This window comes from Monodon monoceros, unplaced genomic scaffold (genome assembly GCF_005190385.1).
Source record: "Monodon monoceros isolate NGI ecotype Baffin Bay Population unplaced genomic scaffold, NGI_Narwhal_1 Super_Scaffold_3, whole genome shotgun sequence".
Lineage (NCBI taxonomy): Eukaryota > Metazoa > Chordata > Mammalia > Artiodactyla > Monodontidae > Monodon > Monodon monoceros.
Window position 1 is genome coordinate 59155547 of NW_021703780.1, and position 15466 is coordinate 59171012.

Consider the following 15466-nt stretch of genomic DNA (forward strand, 5'->3'; position numbering starts at 1 on the left):
CCCCACCAGAGGAGAGTAGGCCAGAAGTGAACACTGAAACTGGGCAATTCAGACTCTCCTAGGAATTTGGAATTAAGTCTGGGAGAGTCTCAATTCGGGCTGGTCCCTGGAGTGGAGTTGTAAACTGTGGGACCTGTGGCAACTTCTGCCTTGTGCCTGGGGATGAAGAAAATAGGAATTCCAAGAGGGGAGAGGAGATGGGAAGCGAGGAGCCTGCTGACACTCAGCCCAACTGTGCCGCCTGTGGTTCTGATTGCTTGGGTTTCCAGCCCCCGGACCTCCTGGCTGCAATCTTGCCCTTGGATGTCAGGATGCACACAGGAGTCCTTATAATAAATTAAGTATATTTTAGTTAATTCAAGTAGGTCTCTGCTATTCTGAAACAGAGTCCTACATAACGTACTAAGCCAAGTCACTGGTAAAGGTAAAAGTCTCAAAACTGAATTAACTCAGGTAAAATGACACCCACATACCTTTCCAGAGGGAAGCAGGCAGTCCTCATGCAAATTGGGGGGCGTGGGGCAGTCAGCTGGTTATAATGTTATTTCACTTTCAGAGAAAATAGAAACTCCTGAAAGAATACTAAGTTTTTTATATTTATTTAATTTACTTTTGGCTGCATTGGGTCTTCATTGCTGTGCATGGGCTTTCTCTAGTTGCGGTGAGGTCTACTCTTCGTTGCGCTGTGCGGGTTTCTCAGTGTGGTGACTTCTGTTGTTGTGGAGCACAGGCTCTAGGCATGCAGCCTCAGTAGTTGTGGTGCACGGGCTTAGTTGCTCTGTGGCATGTGGGATCTTCCCGGACCAGGGCTCGAACCTGTGTCCCCTGCATTGGCAGACAGATTCTTAACCACTACACCACCAGGGAAGCCCCAGAACACTAAGTTATGTGTGAGTTTATTTTTACACGTGTCCTTTCTGTGAGCTACATTATGGCCCTTTTCAAAAAAACTCCTGAGTGTCTAATTAAGTGCCAGACACCTGGCAATGCTGCTCCCTGCATCAGAAAGGACAGCACGTCGCTCACCTTTCAGCTCCTAGTAGGTGCTGTGGAGGCTGTGTAATAACATTCAATTAACAACAGGAAAAAGCTCTAAATGCCTGTTGAATTAATGAATAAAGGAATAAATAAATGAGAAAATAAAAGTCACCAAAGTCAGAAACCCATAAATCTCTTTGTTGTGAGCACTCAAAAGCCACTTTCAGCCCAGAGCAGATGTTTACTTTTCCCTCACTCCTTGCTTTCTTCTCATGGTATAATCTGCTCCCTTCCAAACTATATTTAGAAGTTCCCCTTTTCTGAAGTCTGGCTAGTTTAGAGTCTCTCACCCCCACCCTTCCTTGCTATAATCCTCCCAGGTGCCCTTCCTTGCTATAATCCTCCCAGGAGCCCCTTCCTGTTTAATGGTGTTTTAGGAAAATAAATAGGACAAAATTTACATAGTTACACACATATATATACACACACATACATATAGATACACACATATTACATATAAATATATATTATGTTTTTGACACACACACACACATATATATGTGTGCATGTGTCAGAAATATGTATGATAAAGAAACCACAGTTATTGTCATTTTCCTATATTTTGATTGCTTTTCTTAACAATGATTCTGGATGAGGCATCTTTGCATATTCTGGAAGCTCTGACCACAGCTGGGTAAGTAAGTTTGGTTTCTGCCTTTTAGTCCCCTGAATTCTATGTATTGCACAAACTTTATCAAGGAATGAAAATAAAGAAAATATCCTTAACATCCTGCCAACCTTTTAACTTTCTCCCTGTGCTGAGGGAGCTTTTTGGGGTAATAGAACTTTTCTGTATCTTGGTTACACAAATGTATTCAGTTGTCAAAACTCACCAAACTGTATACTTTAAAAGGGTGAATTTTACTGTCTATAAAGTATATCTCAATAAGCCTGACCAAAACCAAAACCAAAACCATCTTTCTTTGCCCACCCTTAGAGACAATTTTATGGTGTTATAATGACAATGTATGTATCCTTTTCTTAGTACTTATCCCCATGTAATTATTTAAAGTACCCTTCCACGTCACTACACTGTCCTGAAGCAGTGATTCTGAGAAAGGTCAGGGCCTCTAACCACTGGATGGACAGTGTGGCCAAGCCAGTGAGATCATAACATCTGGTAAGATTAGCGTCCTTTAAACTCTTCTTTTTGGTGTTACCAAAGTCGTTCATTAGGAAATTAATTCAAAAGCACCACCCCTCACAAATGAATGATAGGGGACATGGAGTAGGTGTGATAACAGGCTGAGGCACATATGGTAACTGATCAGGAATGAGCTCTCTTCTAAGGCAGGAGCTACAGCAAGTCACTGTTGGGTTTCTCTTCTCCTTCCCTCTGGTGTTCCCCAGAGTGATGCCAACAGCATCACCCCATGTATAATTTAGATATACACCCAGGCACCTGCCCTCAATTGCACAAGCCCAAGTCACTTTTTGTACCTACATAGTTGAGTGGGCACTAAAAGTAAACAATGATATGGATGGGAACAGCAAAGAAACCCAAACAGAAAAAGCACATCCCCTTTCAATCATATTCTTGTCACTGATTATTTCCTTGCACTATAGCTTAGTTACACAAGATCCTCATAATGGTCATTATCAAGGTAATAGAAAATCCAAGGCTCAGATTCCCCACAATGAAATTTGCTACTGGCCCCACCATATGGTGCTCCTTAAATACTGAAGGTAATCATTGGATACTTTTTCTGATTACTTCCTCCCACAGACTCTGCGTTTTCCCTACTTGTTGAATTACTATGGCTCATCTCATTGTAATGACATCCCCCTAAAGCCCAAAATGTTCTGCCAACTCTTCCAACTCTAGTAGCCCCAGAAGGCAGGAGCAGACTGATGGTAGGCCAAAACTGGGCATGATAAAGAGCAAATACTACAGGGAGTTCCCTGGTGGGCTAGGGGTTAGGATTCCCGGCTTTCACTGCTGTGGCCCGGGTTCAATCCCTGGTCAGGGAACTGAGATCCTGCAACCTGTGAGGCATGCCCCCCCCCCAAAATATATATATATACTACCGTTTGCTACCCGGGGGATAGAAGAGGGTAATCAAACACGGTCCTTAAGCATGAAACTTAAATGGAGCTGGGAAAACAATAATGATTTACTTATGGAAGACCAGAAGAGTATCATTAAAGACATGACTAGGAGACCAGAGGAAAGTCTGCTACCCTAGGGAAAATAGAGTTGAGAACACGAGGGAGCTCAGGGGGAATGAGATAAAGGGTTCAGGCTATGAGGGGATGACTTCCCAGGAGAAGCAAGATCCTGAAAGAAATGCATGATTTGGACAGGTGAAGACTTGGCCATTTCAGATGAGGGGAGCAGAATGAAGAGAGGCACAGAGGGAGGAAGCAGCACTGCACGTGGAGAAGACGGGGGAGACCCTGGCATGGCTGGGGCAGGGCTCGCATGTTGGGGAGGCGGAGGGGAGAGCACTGAAGTGGGGCAGTGGGGCTTAACCAGGGACCGCTCTGTAACTTGGGCAGGTTTCTTCCTAGTATGCAGTTTCTGATGCTGAATGAAACTTGCGCTCCATTTGAAAGATTTCCCGCACACCTTACACTCGTAAGGTTTCTCCCCAGTGTGAACTCGCTGGTGCTGAACCAGGGTGATTTTCTGATTGAACGCCTTCCCACACTCCTGGCATTCATAAGGTTTCTGCCCAGTGTGGATTCTCTGATGTATTATAAAGCGTGAGCTACAACTGAAAGTTTTCCAACATTCATGACACTTATAGAGTTTTTCCCCAGTGTGGAACCTCTGGTGTTGGAGAAATACCGAACTCCGGCGGAAAGCCTTGCCGCACTCTTTACATTCGTAAGGTTTCTCCCCAGTGTGGATTCTCTGATGCTGAATCAGGACTGAATTCGAGCTGAAGCTTTTCCCACACTCCTTACATTCGTATGGCTTCTCCCCAGTGTGGATTCGCTCATGGATGACGCAGTCATAGATACACTGAAAGGCCTTCCCACATTCCTTACATTTAAAGGGTTTCTCCCCAGTGTGGATTCGATGATGCCGGATAAGTTTTGAGTTGTAGCTGAAGGTTTTCCCACAGTCCCTACATTCATAGGGTTTCTCTCCCCCATGGAGTTTCTGATGCTGAAGGAGGTGGGAGTTTTGACTGAAGGCTTGTCCACATTCCTGGCACGGGTACGGTTTCTCCCCAGTGTGGATTTTCTGGTGCCGTGACAGTTTTGAGTTATATCTGAAGGCTTTCCCACATTCTTTGCATTTGTAGGGCTTCTCATTCGTGTGAATTCTCTGATGCTGGTGAAGGTCTGAACGTTGGTTGAAATATCTGCCACACTCACCACATTTATAAAATACCTGTTCTCTAGGGAGGCCCTGCTTTGCAATGAGATGTGTGTGGACACCACATCTTCCTTCCAGTTGTCTGGCTATCTCTTCTCTTTCAACAGTGGAAGATGTATGATCCTGGACTGGCAAATCTGTGAAATCGCCATTCTTTGAGTTTGTTTTCTTCCCCGTGTCATACAGTTTCAGCTTCTCTAAGCTGTTCTCAAAGTGAGGGTGCTGGGGAACATCCACCAGCAGTACCTCCATTATCGGTCTGTGTGACTCTGGTCCTTTAGAAATGCTCAGCTCTGGAGTTTGCCCTCCATTCTCAGTCTTGGTTTTACAACCTAGCATGATAAAAAGAAAACATAATATAATTGAATCACATTGCTGTACACCTGAAACTAACACAACATTGTTAATCAACTATACTCCAATATAAAGTAAAAATTAAAATAAATAAATACACACACACACACAGATAAAGTGAAGGGACGGAAAAAGATATTCCATGCAAGTGGAAACAAAAAGAAAGCTGGAGTAGCAATACTCATACCAGCTGGAGTAGCAATACTCATACCAGAGAGAATATAGTTTAAAACAAAGACTGTGACAAAAAAACAAAGATAAAGGTATCAAAGAAAAAAAAAAGGAAAAGAAAAAAGAAAACATAACAGTCACTTATTTATGCTAGAAGGAGAAAGGGATTAAGCAGTACTAGCTTTCCCACGACATATATACTTTTTGGAGGGAGACATAGCCTCCTGATGGTGCCCTGAAGGAACAGTTAAAAACACTGGAGGTGGGGCTTCCCTGGTGGTGCAGTGGTTGAGAGTCCGCCTGCCGATGCAGGGGACACGGGTTCGTGCCCTGGTCCGGGAAGATCCCACATGCCGCGGAGCAGCTGGGCCCGTGAGCCATGGCCGCTGAGCCTGTGCGTCCGGAGCCTGTGCTCCACAACGGGAGAGGCTACAACAGTGAGAGGCCCACGTACAGAAAAAAAAAAAAAAATACTGGAGGTGGAGAAGGAAAGCAATGGCATTAAGACAACAAAACCAGTGCAGACAGCAGAAACTGTTAATGGAGACGAATGGAAGAAGAAAAATGGGAATGGGGTGGAGAAATTGCTGGAATAGAAAGGAATTAAGAAAAGTAGAGGGAGGGAATCCCCTGGTGGTTCAGTAGTTAGGACTCAGTGCTTTCACTGCTGTGGGCCTGGGTTCAATCCCTGGTTGGGGAACTAAGATCCTGCAAGCCACACAGAGCAGCCAAAAAAAAAAAAAGGGAAAGCAGAGGGAGCTGAGGTAGAGGAAGGAGATCTCTGAATTACAGTAAAGAGAGCTGGGTAAGCAGCTCTCATGCCACACAGCGTCCAGAGGGCTGGGAGATGCTGTCCACAACAGTGGATCTCAAGGCCCTGTCAAGGCAAGAAACTCTAAATGCTTTAGAGTATTCTGTAATCTTTAAGGAGATGTGCTTTATAGCAAGTCTGACTGGGGCAAAAACGGTTTGTACCACTGCCGGTTGTGAGGGCTTCATAAAAGGACCGTAATTTCAAAACCTATGTGCTGTCCCCTGGGAGAGAGACTTACCCATGAAAGGAAAAAAGACATGGCTAGTCAAGACCCTTCTAGGACTGGAGAAGGCAACTGGCGGGCAAGGGGGACCCACACTCTCACTGGTGGCACTACAACAGGGAAGCCGTTTTTGCCTTTTCAGGCACCAAAAGTGAAACTTCTAGCTTAGTGTTTCTTGAGTTATTTTGACCATGACTCACTCAGTACACACATGCTTCCACACAAAAACGTATACACTCGTACAAAACTGAAACAGAAACAAAAGTTTCGCAGAATGATACCCTTAATAAGAGTAATGAACGTATGACAGATTTTATACAAGTTTGGTCTATTTTATTTAAGCCTAGCACAGTCTAGCCTAATTTTTAAATGCTGAGCACAACTCATTGAGGAGTTGCAACCCAGAATTTTAAAAACACAGTTCAAGATTCTCAAGAACAGTGGTCCTCAAAGTGTGGTTCCAGGACCATCATTATCTGGGAGCTTGTTAGAAATTCAGGTTCTCAGGCCCTACCCCAATCTGCCAAATTAGGCTCTCTGGAGGTGGTGTCCAGCAGTCTGTGTTTTAACAAGCCCTGCAAGTAATTCTGATGCACACTAGGGTTTGAAACCCACTGATCTAGAAACTAAAAGAGGCAGTTGGAGGCTGTTTTTTCATGGTTTTAGGCTGTACTGTCTGATTAGGTGGTCACTAGCCACATGTGGCTACCTAAATTTAAATTAATTAAAATGGAACGAAATTAAAAATTCAGTTCCTCAGCTGCATTAGCCATATTTCAGGTGCTCATGTGGCTAACGGCTACCATATTGGAGAGTGCAGATATGTAACACTTGCATCACTGTAGAAAGCTTTACTGGACAATGCTGGTTTAAAGCTGCTGGCAGGCTAACTAAATAATGTGTAGCTGTGGCAAAGGGAGACACTGACAATTGCAGGTGGGTCCCTGGGAAAGGGTTTCATCAAGGTCACCTGAAGTGCTGGAGTCAACCTAAAGGTACTGATGAAAACAGAGTGTGGGTGAATAATAAAGGGGCATTTGGTTTACAGAGGTTCTGAATAGCATTAGCGATTGAGAGAGTAGAAGAACAGGGCCAATTGAATGAGAAAGGCTATACACCAAATCTCTGGATGGTTCTTTACATTTACTTCAATTCAATATCTTTCAAGAAAGGAAGCCACTCATTCCCAATCATGCTTTCTGCAAACCAACCAATACTTCACATTAATAGAATGAAAGAAGAGAATCGTATGATCATCTCAATAGATATAGAAAAAGCATTTCGCAAAATTCAACATCCATACACGATAAAAACTCTTAACAAATTAGGCATAGAAAGAACATATCTCAACATAATAAATGACATGCCCACAGCTAACATCATACTCAAGGGTGAAACGTTGAAAGCTTTTCCTCTAAGATCAGGAATAAGACAAGGGTGCCCACTCTCACCACTCCTATTTAATACAATACTGGAAATCCTAGCTAGAGAAAACAGGCAAGAAAAAGAAATAAAAGGTACCAGAAATGGAAAGGAAGAAACAAAATTGTCTCTATTTGCAGATAACATGATTTTATATATAGAAAATTCTAAAGACTCAACAAAAAACTGTTTGATCTAATCAATGAATTCAGTAAAGTTGCAGGATATAAAATTAACATACAAAAATCTGAATAATTTCTATACACTAACAATGAGTTTTCTGAGAAATAACGAAATTGATCCCATTTACAACATCATCAAAAACAATAAAATACTTAGGAACAAATTTAACCAAGGGAGTGAAAGATATCTACTCAGAAAACTACAAGGTATTGAGGGAAAAAAAAAATCAAAAGACACAAATAAATGGAAAGATATCCTGTGTTCATGAATTGGAAGAACTAATATTGTTAAAATATCAATACTACCAAAAGTCATCTATAGACTCAATGCAATCCCTATCAAGATGCCAAGAGCATTTTTTACAGAAGTAGAAAAAACACTCCCCAAAATAAACAGGCTTTCTTCCAAAAGCTAATTTATAACTTAGTGTTCAGGAATTCATAAACATTCCATTCTCCTGTACAGTTTCACACACACCCATATAAAATATTCTTACAGAAACAAGTTCTTACTCTGTTCTGTTTATATTCTTAAGTTGACCAACAGAAACCTATTTTCACTACAAAAGGTTTGAAATCCTTTAGTTTTACAAAGAAAAATGACAGAAAATGAAATGTTTGGACTCGTCTTTTCCAGTTTGGGTCTGAAACTCCAGCAAGGGAACCTTTTTCATGTTAAATCATTAAAAGACCGAAGGAGGCAAAGCTGAAGAGGAACATGGTAGGTTCTGCTTACCTGTGCAGACACCTCTCACCTCTCTCCTGATGGGTGTCCAGGGATCCAGGCCCCCTGGTGCTTTCCCTCGCTCCAGCTGGAATATCAGATCTGGTTTGGGGAACGGAAATGCTGCTGAAGGAGAAAGAAAAGGAACAGGAAGCTGAGGAGAGTCTCCTCTGACCCCTCTCAGCCCACCCTCTGCTTTACCAAGTGGAAAAAGAAGTGATGTCCTAGGAGATGAAGTGAGGCCAGTATGGAGAGATTCTGGGGTGTAAGGAGGGGTCAAACTGTTTTGCTCAGGAGGAAGTTTATTCTGGCTCTGAGAACAAAGGAAGTTCCCACTGTCATTGGAAGTGTGTATGGGGGAGCCCCAGGAGACTCTCACACAGAGGAGATGGGGCCAGAGTCTCCTCCAGGGAACTGAAAGAGTGAAGGAACAAACATGGAACCTTCTCAGTGCTCTGTGCCCAGAGCAAAGCCCCTCCCAGGAGAGTTCCCACAGGGAAAGAGGGGAAGTCTTTTTTCGGCCACACCTTGCAGCTTGTGGGAATCTTAGTTTCCCGACCAGGGGCTGAACCCGTGCCCTCGGCAGTAAAAGCATGGAGTCCTAACCACTGGACCGCCAGGGAATTCCCAAGAAGTCTCGTTTAAAACCAAAGTGACGACTTCCCTGGTGGTCCAGTAGCTAGGACTCCACGGTCCCAATGCCGGGGGCCTGGGTTCGGTCCCTGCTCAGGGAACTAGATCCCACATGCTGCAACTAAGAGTTCACATGCCACAACTAAAGATTTCACATGCAACTAAAGATCACGCATGCTGCAACTAAAGATCCTGCATGCCACAACTGAAGATCTCACATGCCGCAACTAAGACCTGGCACAGACAAATAAATAATAATTTTAAAAAAACACAAAAAAACCAAAGTAAACCCAGATCTTTCTCCAGCAGCTACTCCTACAACTGGGGATTGGGGAGCTCAGCTCATGGAGCATCAATCCTGGTAGTATTAGAGATCCCAGATCCATTAAGGAGGAAACCAGGAGCCCACAATGGCAAAAGCTGAGTTTTAGGAAGGAAGGAGGACTCACCCAAGGAAGTTACGTTTGCATAATTCTCCAGCATCACCTCCCTATACAGGGTCCTCTGCGCATAGTCCAGGCTGGCCCATTGGTTCCGGGTGAAGTACACGGCCACGTCCTCAAAGCTCACTGATTCCTGAAACAACAGGTTCCTGCTCAAGCCCTGGATGGGACAGAGGGAGCGGCCTGAACTCCAGGGAAGAATCTCCTGGAGTCCATGGCTCTGAGCCCTAGGGAGGGTGTGTACTGGGAAGAAGAGCCACACAGCACCCCAGTCAGGCACAGCCCTCAGCCAGCATCCGCATTTTCAATGTGCTTGCCTCTGGGGTCCCACTACTGTCATCCCAAGCACACAGTGCAGCACCTACTGCTGTCTGCCTGGTGATCACAGCAACCCTGCGTCTGCTTCCATGGGCTGGGTCCATCGTTCTGGCATGTTTTCTAAAATGACCACAGCAGGTATCTTTTGCCCAGGCTCCACCCATTCTGAAGCCCCCATCAGGGCCTCCCACTCAGTTCCTCTCTGGACGGCCCCCTCCATATCTTTTAGTATAGACAGAGGGGCGATTCTTCCTCTTCCCAACATCTTGCCTTATTAGGAAGCTGTTTGTCCTATGAAGGCAATGTCACCTTCTCCTTTCCTAACACATCTGACTCCAGGGACAGAAAGGCAGTCTCCATTCTTCAACATGGACCTGTCCCTGATCACCTAAGCTCTGCCCGACCTGCCAACACTGTCCTCTTCACCAGGTGTGTCTCTTCCTGCCTCTCACTGGGGCCGTTTCCACCTTCCCAAGGGAGAAGGAAAGTCATAGCTTGTTTAGGCCATTGTGCCTTGTCCCGTGTCAGTTACTTTCACATCAATTAGCTCAATCCTTAGAACACATCTGTGAAGTCAGAATTATTATTCCCATTTCTAGATGATGGGGATCAGTGATAGTAAGCACTTTCAAATAGACAAAAGTGAGACCTCTTTATCTGAGTATTTACTACAAGGTTGAATAAGGAGCAAAAATTTCAAAATGAACTGACCACTTACATAAATTAGTCCTACTATAATATCTCTCCCTGAACCACACTGTCACCTATCCCAGTCTGTCATGACAACAACCGTCTCTTTGTTCTTAGTCCCTTATGGGTGGAAGAAATAACCAAAGAAGTATCGGAGCCATCCGATACTTTACAAGCCATCATTATAAAGATTGGTTCAGACAAGAACCATTGCTGGATGCTAAATCTAGGCGGAAATTTTGATGAGAAACAGGATATGTGCATGCTCTTAAATGTTTCCCAACGGATTTATCAGTTGCAAGGGGAAAATAATAACTGTACAGTGAAGAAATCAGATAACACCTTGACCAGGAAATCTAAACATGGCTAGTGTGACTGATGAACTGGATTTCTAATTTTAATTTAAATAGGCACCTGTAGCTAGTGGCTCCCTCACTGAACAGTGGAGAGAACAGACACTTTGCTGATCCTGAATGTAATATTCTGTCTTTACTTCCTTGAGAGTCAACAGCTGAGACCATGGTCCTGATCTTCTTCCTTCACATTATGGCTTCCACCCTCCTCTCCTCTCTAATTATCGACGCGTCCTTCGTTCTTTGTTCTCTGCAACATTCAGCTTCTCAACATCCGGCTCCATCTCTCATCACTCTGCTTTGGTCCTTTGCTAGTACTTCCTCCTTCTCCATTATTAAATCAACAGCGTTGCAGATTCCTCTCTGTGGGAAGCAGATAACAGAGCAGCACAGCATGACGGCTAACAGCACAGACTTTAGAGCTGTGGTTCTCAATGGGGGGCGGGGTGGGGGTGATACTGTGCTCAACAGGGAATATGTGGCAATGCCTGGAGATGGTTTTAGTTGTCACAACTGTCGGGTGGTGGTGATGCTACTGGCACCTAGTGGGTAGAGGCCAGGGATGGATGTTACTGTGGGGGACACAGGAGGGTCCCCCACAGCAAAGGGTTACCTGGCCCAAAATGTCAACAGCGCTGAGGTTGACAAACCCTGCTCTAGAGCCAGACTCCCTAGGTTCAAATCCCATCCCTATAGCCATTAGCTGTATGAACTTGGATGAGACACTTAATTTTCGTGCCTCAGTTTCTTCATTTGGAAAACTGGGATAATAGCAGTACCTAGCTTATGGGGCTCTTGTAAGGATGGAATGAATTAATATGTGTAAAGCAAACATCACCTGGCACATGATGTTATATAAATCTCAGCACTTATTACAACCACAGATGAGATTAGGGGAACTTCCTAAAAGATTCCAAATAACAAATGTTTCTCATAGAGACTGGAGCAAAGGCTGACAGTCATATCTATCTATATATCTATCTATCTATCTCACCTCTAAGAGGTCCTAAAAGAGAGCAACTCAGCTGAGAGGTTTGAGTTTTTAGCATCTCTTCTAGCTGGAATGCATATGACAGCTGGAAATCAAGCAGCCACCTTGGATCATGAAGTAACCTTTGGCATGAGAGCCAGTGCTAGGACAGTGGAGCAGAAGGACGGAAAGAACATGGAGGACTTCCTGGTGGTGCAGTGGTTAAGAATCTGCCTGCCAATGCAGAGGACACGGGTTCGAGCCCTGGTCTGGGAAGATCCCACCTGCTGTGGAGCAACTAAGCCCGTGGCCCACAACTACTGAGCCTGCGCTCTAGAGCCTGCAAGCCAGAACTACTGAGCCTACATGCCACAAGTACTGAAGCCCGTGTGCCTAGAGCCCGTGCTCTGCAACAAGAGAAGCCACCGCAACGAGAAGCCCGCACACCACAACGAAGAGTAGTCCCCACTCGCTGCAACTAGAGAAAGCCCGCACGCAGCAACGAGGATCCAACACAACCGAAAATAAATAATTAATTTTAAAAACGAAAGTAATTTATTAAAAAAATAAAGGACCTGGATGTGTGATGACAGTGGAGCTGCCACACTAGCCCTAGGCTGCCTCTCCCAGACTTCTTTGCTGTGAGAGAGAAGCTTCTATCTTGTTTAAGCGACTGTCGCTTGGGGTTCTCTTAGTGGAACATAATCCCCCATGACTACTATAGTCCAGACAAAGCACTTGGAGAGAACAGACTGTCCCCAAAGTTGTTTAAACATTTCCTGGCACAGAACGAATGTTGGCTTAAGTGCTGAAACAGAAGTGGATGGTCCAGTGTCCAGAAAAATGAACCAAGTACACATTGCTCTTAAGTTTCTGGGATGGACCTTTCTCATTATATGATACATCCATTACATGATATACCCAGCTTTCTCATTACGTGATGTAGCACTCTGGAGAAAAATTTACTGAAATTATCCTGTACCACTAAGAAAACTCTGGAGGGAAAACTTCCTCCAATGCTGCATGAATTTGTGCCAACAATGGATACAGCCTCTTACGCAGGTTAAGCTGCAGTCTTTGCAATGGGCTAGAGGCACTGGCTTCAGCTCCAAACTCAGCATTCCTCCAAGAATTCACCTCCTTCATCAATCGACATCCTCCAATGCTCCCTGTTTGGGCTTCATTGCACCCTGACTCCGTGGTCTGCAGAGTAAACTCCTCTTATGGGCGTGCCTGTTTAATCTTAGGAGGCAGCCTTCCTCTGTGTATTGTCACGCAGACTGGCACTCCCCAAATTTTAACTTGCCCATTAATTCCCCAGATATTGTACAAATGTATCTTCTGACTCAGGAGATCTGAGGTTCTGCCTTTCTAATGAGCCCCCCAGTAAGACCAAAGCTGCTCATCTGTGCACCGTACTTGCAGTTTGCATGGACGTAGATTCTCAGTTTCTAGGAGAATTTCTTGGCCGGTGCTCCCCTCTTTCCCAACCTGATCCTCCCAAGTTTATCCTACTCTCCCTCATCAACTCCCCTAACACACTCCTTTGCCACACTCTTTGATGGATGCAAAGCTAAGCACAGGACTGTCCAAGGCAGGCTATGGGTCCTGTAAAGCCCTTTCATATCTGTTTTGAATATGGAAAGCTGGAAGAAAGCTCAGCTCACCTGGGACCATTTCTGGAGCATGGCTGATGACCCCTGGCTTCGTGCGGTGCCCTCTCTGTTTGGAAAAGCAAGAACCTGCAGAGCTAAGAGGAGAAAGAACCACAATGAGACTGACCCTGTGTTGTTTCCCACACTTGCCACCTCTTCCTCCCTCAGTCTCCTCGCCACTAACCTTGGAAACATACTCTTAGGACACTGTGGATGGCCTCACTGCACCCTCGCTAGGGATTCATGGTGTGCTGCAACTGCTCCTTTGTACACTCTACAAATTTGCCTGGTGAGGATGTAAATTCCTAGAAAGAATCTCTGAAGCAAGAGTCAAGGACTGCAGTGTATTCATGGTTTTTAAGAAAATCCCTGACCCACTGTGAATGCATTACTAAGTAGTCTGCACTGAATGCTTCTACTGATCATGAATGGCAGACTCTAAACAAGCTTCTGGAGAGAAAGTAGGGTAAAAGGGGTCCGTGGACCTCTGCACCGGCTGCGGAAAAAAATGCAAGGGGTGTTCTGACCCCGGGAGGAAAAGCTAAGACGCTCAACGTCCCAGTGGGCGATGCGGACCGGAGACCACATCCACATCTGGACACTCCACCCTGGGAAGCAGGCGACCCCAAACGTCACCTGACCCCACCTTGAGTACCGCGAATCAGAGGAGATCCGGGCGGCTCTTCGAGGCAGGAAGGTCTATCGCGCCTCTCCGGCAGAAGGCTGGGACCAGGCTCGTGGCGCCCCGAGGGCCCCTCCGCAGCGAGTGCCAGGTCCTGACGCCCGAGCTCCGGATGGGGAGGGCTGGGCCACTGGGGAGCAGGGTCGCGTAATCCCCAGCCGCTCGCTGAGTGCCGGCAGCCCAGCCGAACAGAGCCAAGGCGGAAGCGCTCCGGGCCGGCGCCCTGGGCGCCTCTCTAGGAAGCCGGGAGGCTGGCCCTTCTCCATGGTTCCCCCAAGCCAGACCTCAGACTACTGCTCCCGCACCGGCTCTTTCCTATGGCTGCTCACCCCAAGTTGACGATCACTTCCTCAAGGACAGTTACCACTTGTGATGACGTTATACTTCTTGTGATGCTTCGAGTTCTGGCGCTAAGATTTGCTAGCAGCAACTTAACCTAATGCATGTAAAGCCCCATTCTCCCACTTTAGTGGCTGATGGCCTGGACTGTGACCTAAAATCATGAAGTCAGGGGTCTGACTATCCAGGTTCAAATCCTGTCTCCACCATTTATTCACTGTATGGCCTTGTGCGAATTACTAACCTTTTCCTCAGTTTTTCAGTTGAGAATGGTAATAGTTCCAAACTCATAAATTCAATGGATTAACTGACAGTCAATTCATGCAAAGCACTTATAACAACTTCTGGTTCTAAACTATCACACAGATACAGGCTGTAATACTGTGATTTAACAAATACATATTTGGGGAATTCCCTGGTGGTCCAGTGGTTACGACTCCTCGCTTCCACTGCAGGGGGCGCAGGTTCATCCCTCATTGGGGAACTAAGATACCACATGCCACGCGGCCAAAAAATTTAAAAATTAAACAAATTTTAAAAAAATGTTTGGTCTTCACTTCTTTCTGACACAAGAAGTTTCTAAAATCCTTGGAGTCTCCGGAGTAGTGAGACTGCCTTTGTGTTTCCTGGTAAGTCAGCAGCTGGGGGCTCCTAACTTCGGGGGTGACAGTTGGGGGGTCCTCGTCACCAGAGGAATCCACCAGGGGACTGGGACCACGTGGCTTGAATGCTAACCCCCACCGCCTGGAGCAGAGAGGGGCTGGAGATCTAGCTAATCACCAATGGCCAATATTTTAACAAACGTGCCTACCTAATGAAACTCCACAAAAACTCTCAAGGGATGGGGGGCTCAGAGAGCTTCCAGGATGAATACATGAAGGTGCTGGCAGGGTGGTAAGCTAGTGAGGGCAGGGAAGCTGTATGCCCCTTCCCCCCACACCTTGACCCATGCACTTCCACTTGGCTCTTCCCTAGTTTTATCTTTTGTGACAAACTGGTAACGTATTTCCCAGTTCTGCAATGAGCCTTAGCTGTAATAAACTGTTAAACCTAAGGAAGGAGTCATGGGAACTCCAATTTTCAGCTGCACAGTGAGAAGTACAGGAGGCCTGGGACTTGCAATTGAC

The 15466-nt window shown here is 45.5% G+C and overlaps 1 protein-coding gene across 5 annotated transcripts; it reads right to left on the minus strand.

Annotated features, from left to right (window-relative positions):
• Window positions 1–618: 618 nt before the first annotated feature.
• Window positions 619–14152, minus strand: ZNF619 (zinc finger protein 619). Of its 5 annotated transcripts, none has more exons than XM_029241570.1 (6): window positions 13965–14152; window positions 13331–13413; window positions 10755–11056; window positions 9339–9465; window positions 8269–8382; window positions 619–4698 (listed from the first exon to the last, which is right to left on the minus strand). In XM_029241570.1, the coding sequence occupies exons 4-6, from the start codon at window positions 9370–9372 to the stop codon at window positions 3254–3256; spliced, it is 1593 nt and encodes a 530-aa protein (XP_029097403.1). In that variant the 5' UTR covers window positions 9373–9465; window positions 10755–11056; window positions 13331–13413; window positions 13965–14152; the 3' UTR covers window positions 619–3253. The 5 variants fall into 5 exon arrangements, with proteins under 5 accessions (XP_029097403.1, XP_029097404.1, XP_029097401.1 ...); XM_029241571.1 differs by lacking the exon at window positions 13965–14152 and adding an exon at window positions 13503–13577; XM_029241568.1 differs by lacking the exon at window positions 10755–11056 and having other exon boundaries at window positions 13974–14152.
• Window positions 14153–15466: the final 1314 nt, after the last annotated feature.

Bases quoted from the DNA above. Each gene is read 5' to 3' on its own strand.
- ZNF619 (XM_029241568.1), bottom strand. From the start codon at position 13,351: ATGCTCCAGAAATGGTCCCAG. The intron at 8,383-9,338 runs GTGAGTCCTCCT...TTTCTCCTTCAG, and splicing joins TGCAAACGTAACTTCCTTGG to CAGCATTTCCGTTCCCCAAA. The intron at 4,699-8,268 runs GTAAGCAGAACC...TTATCATGCTAG, and splicing joins GGTGAGAGGTGTCTGCACAG to GTTGTAAAACCAAGACTGAG.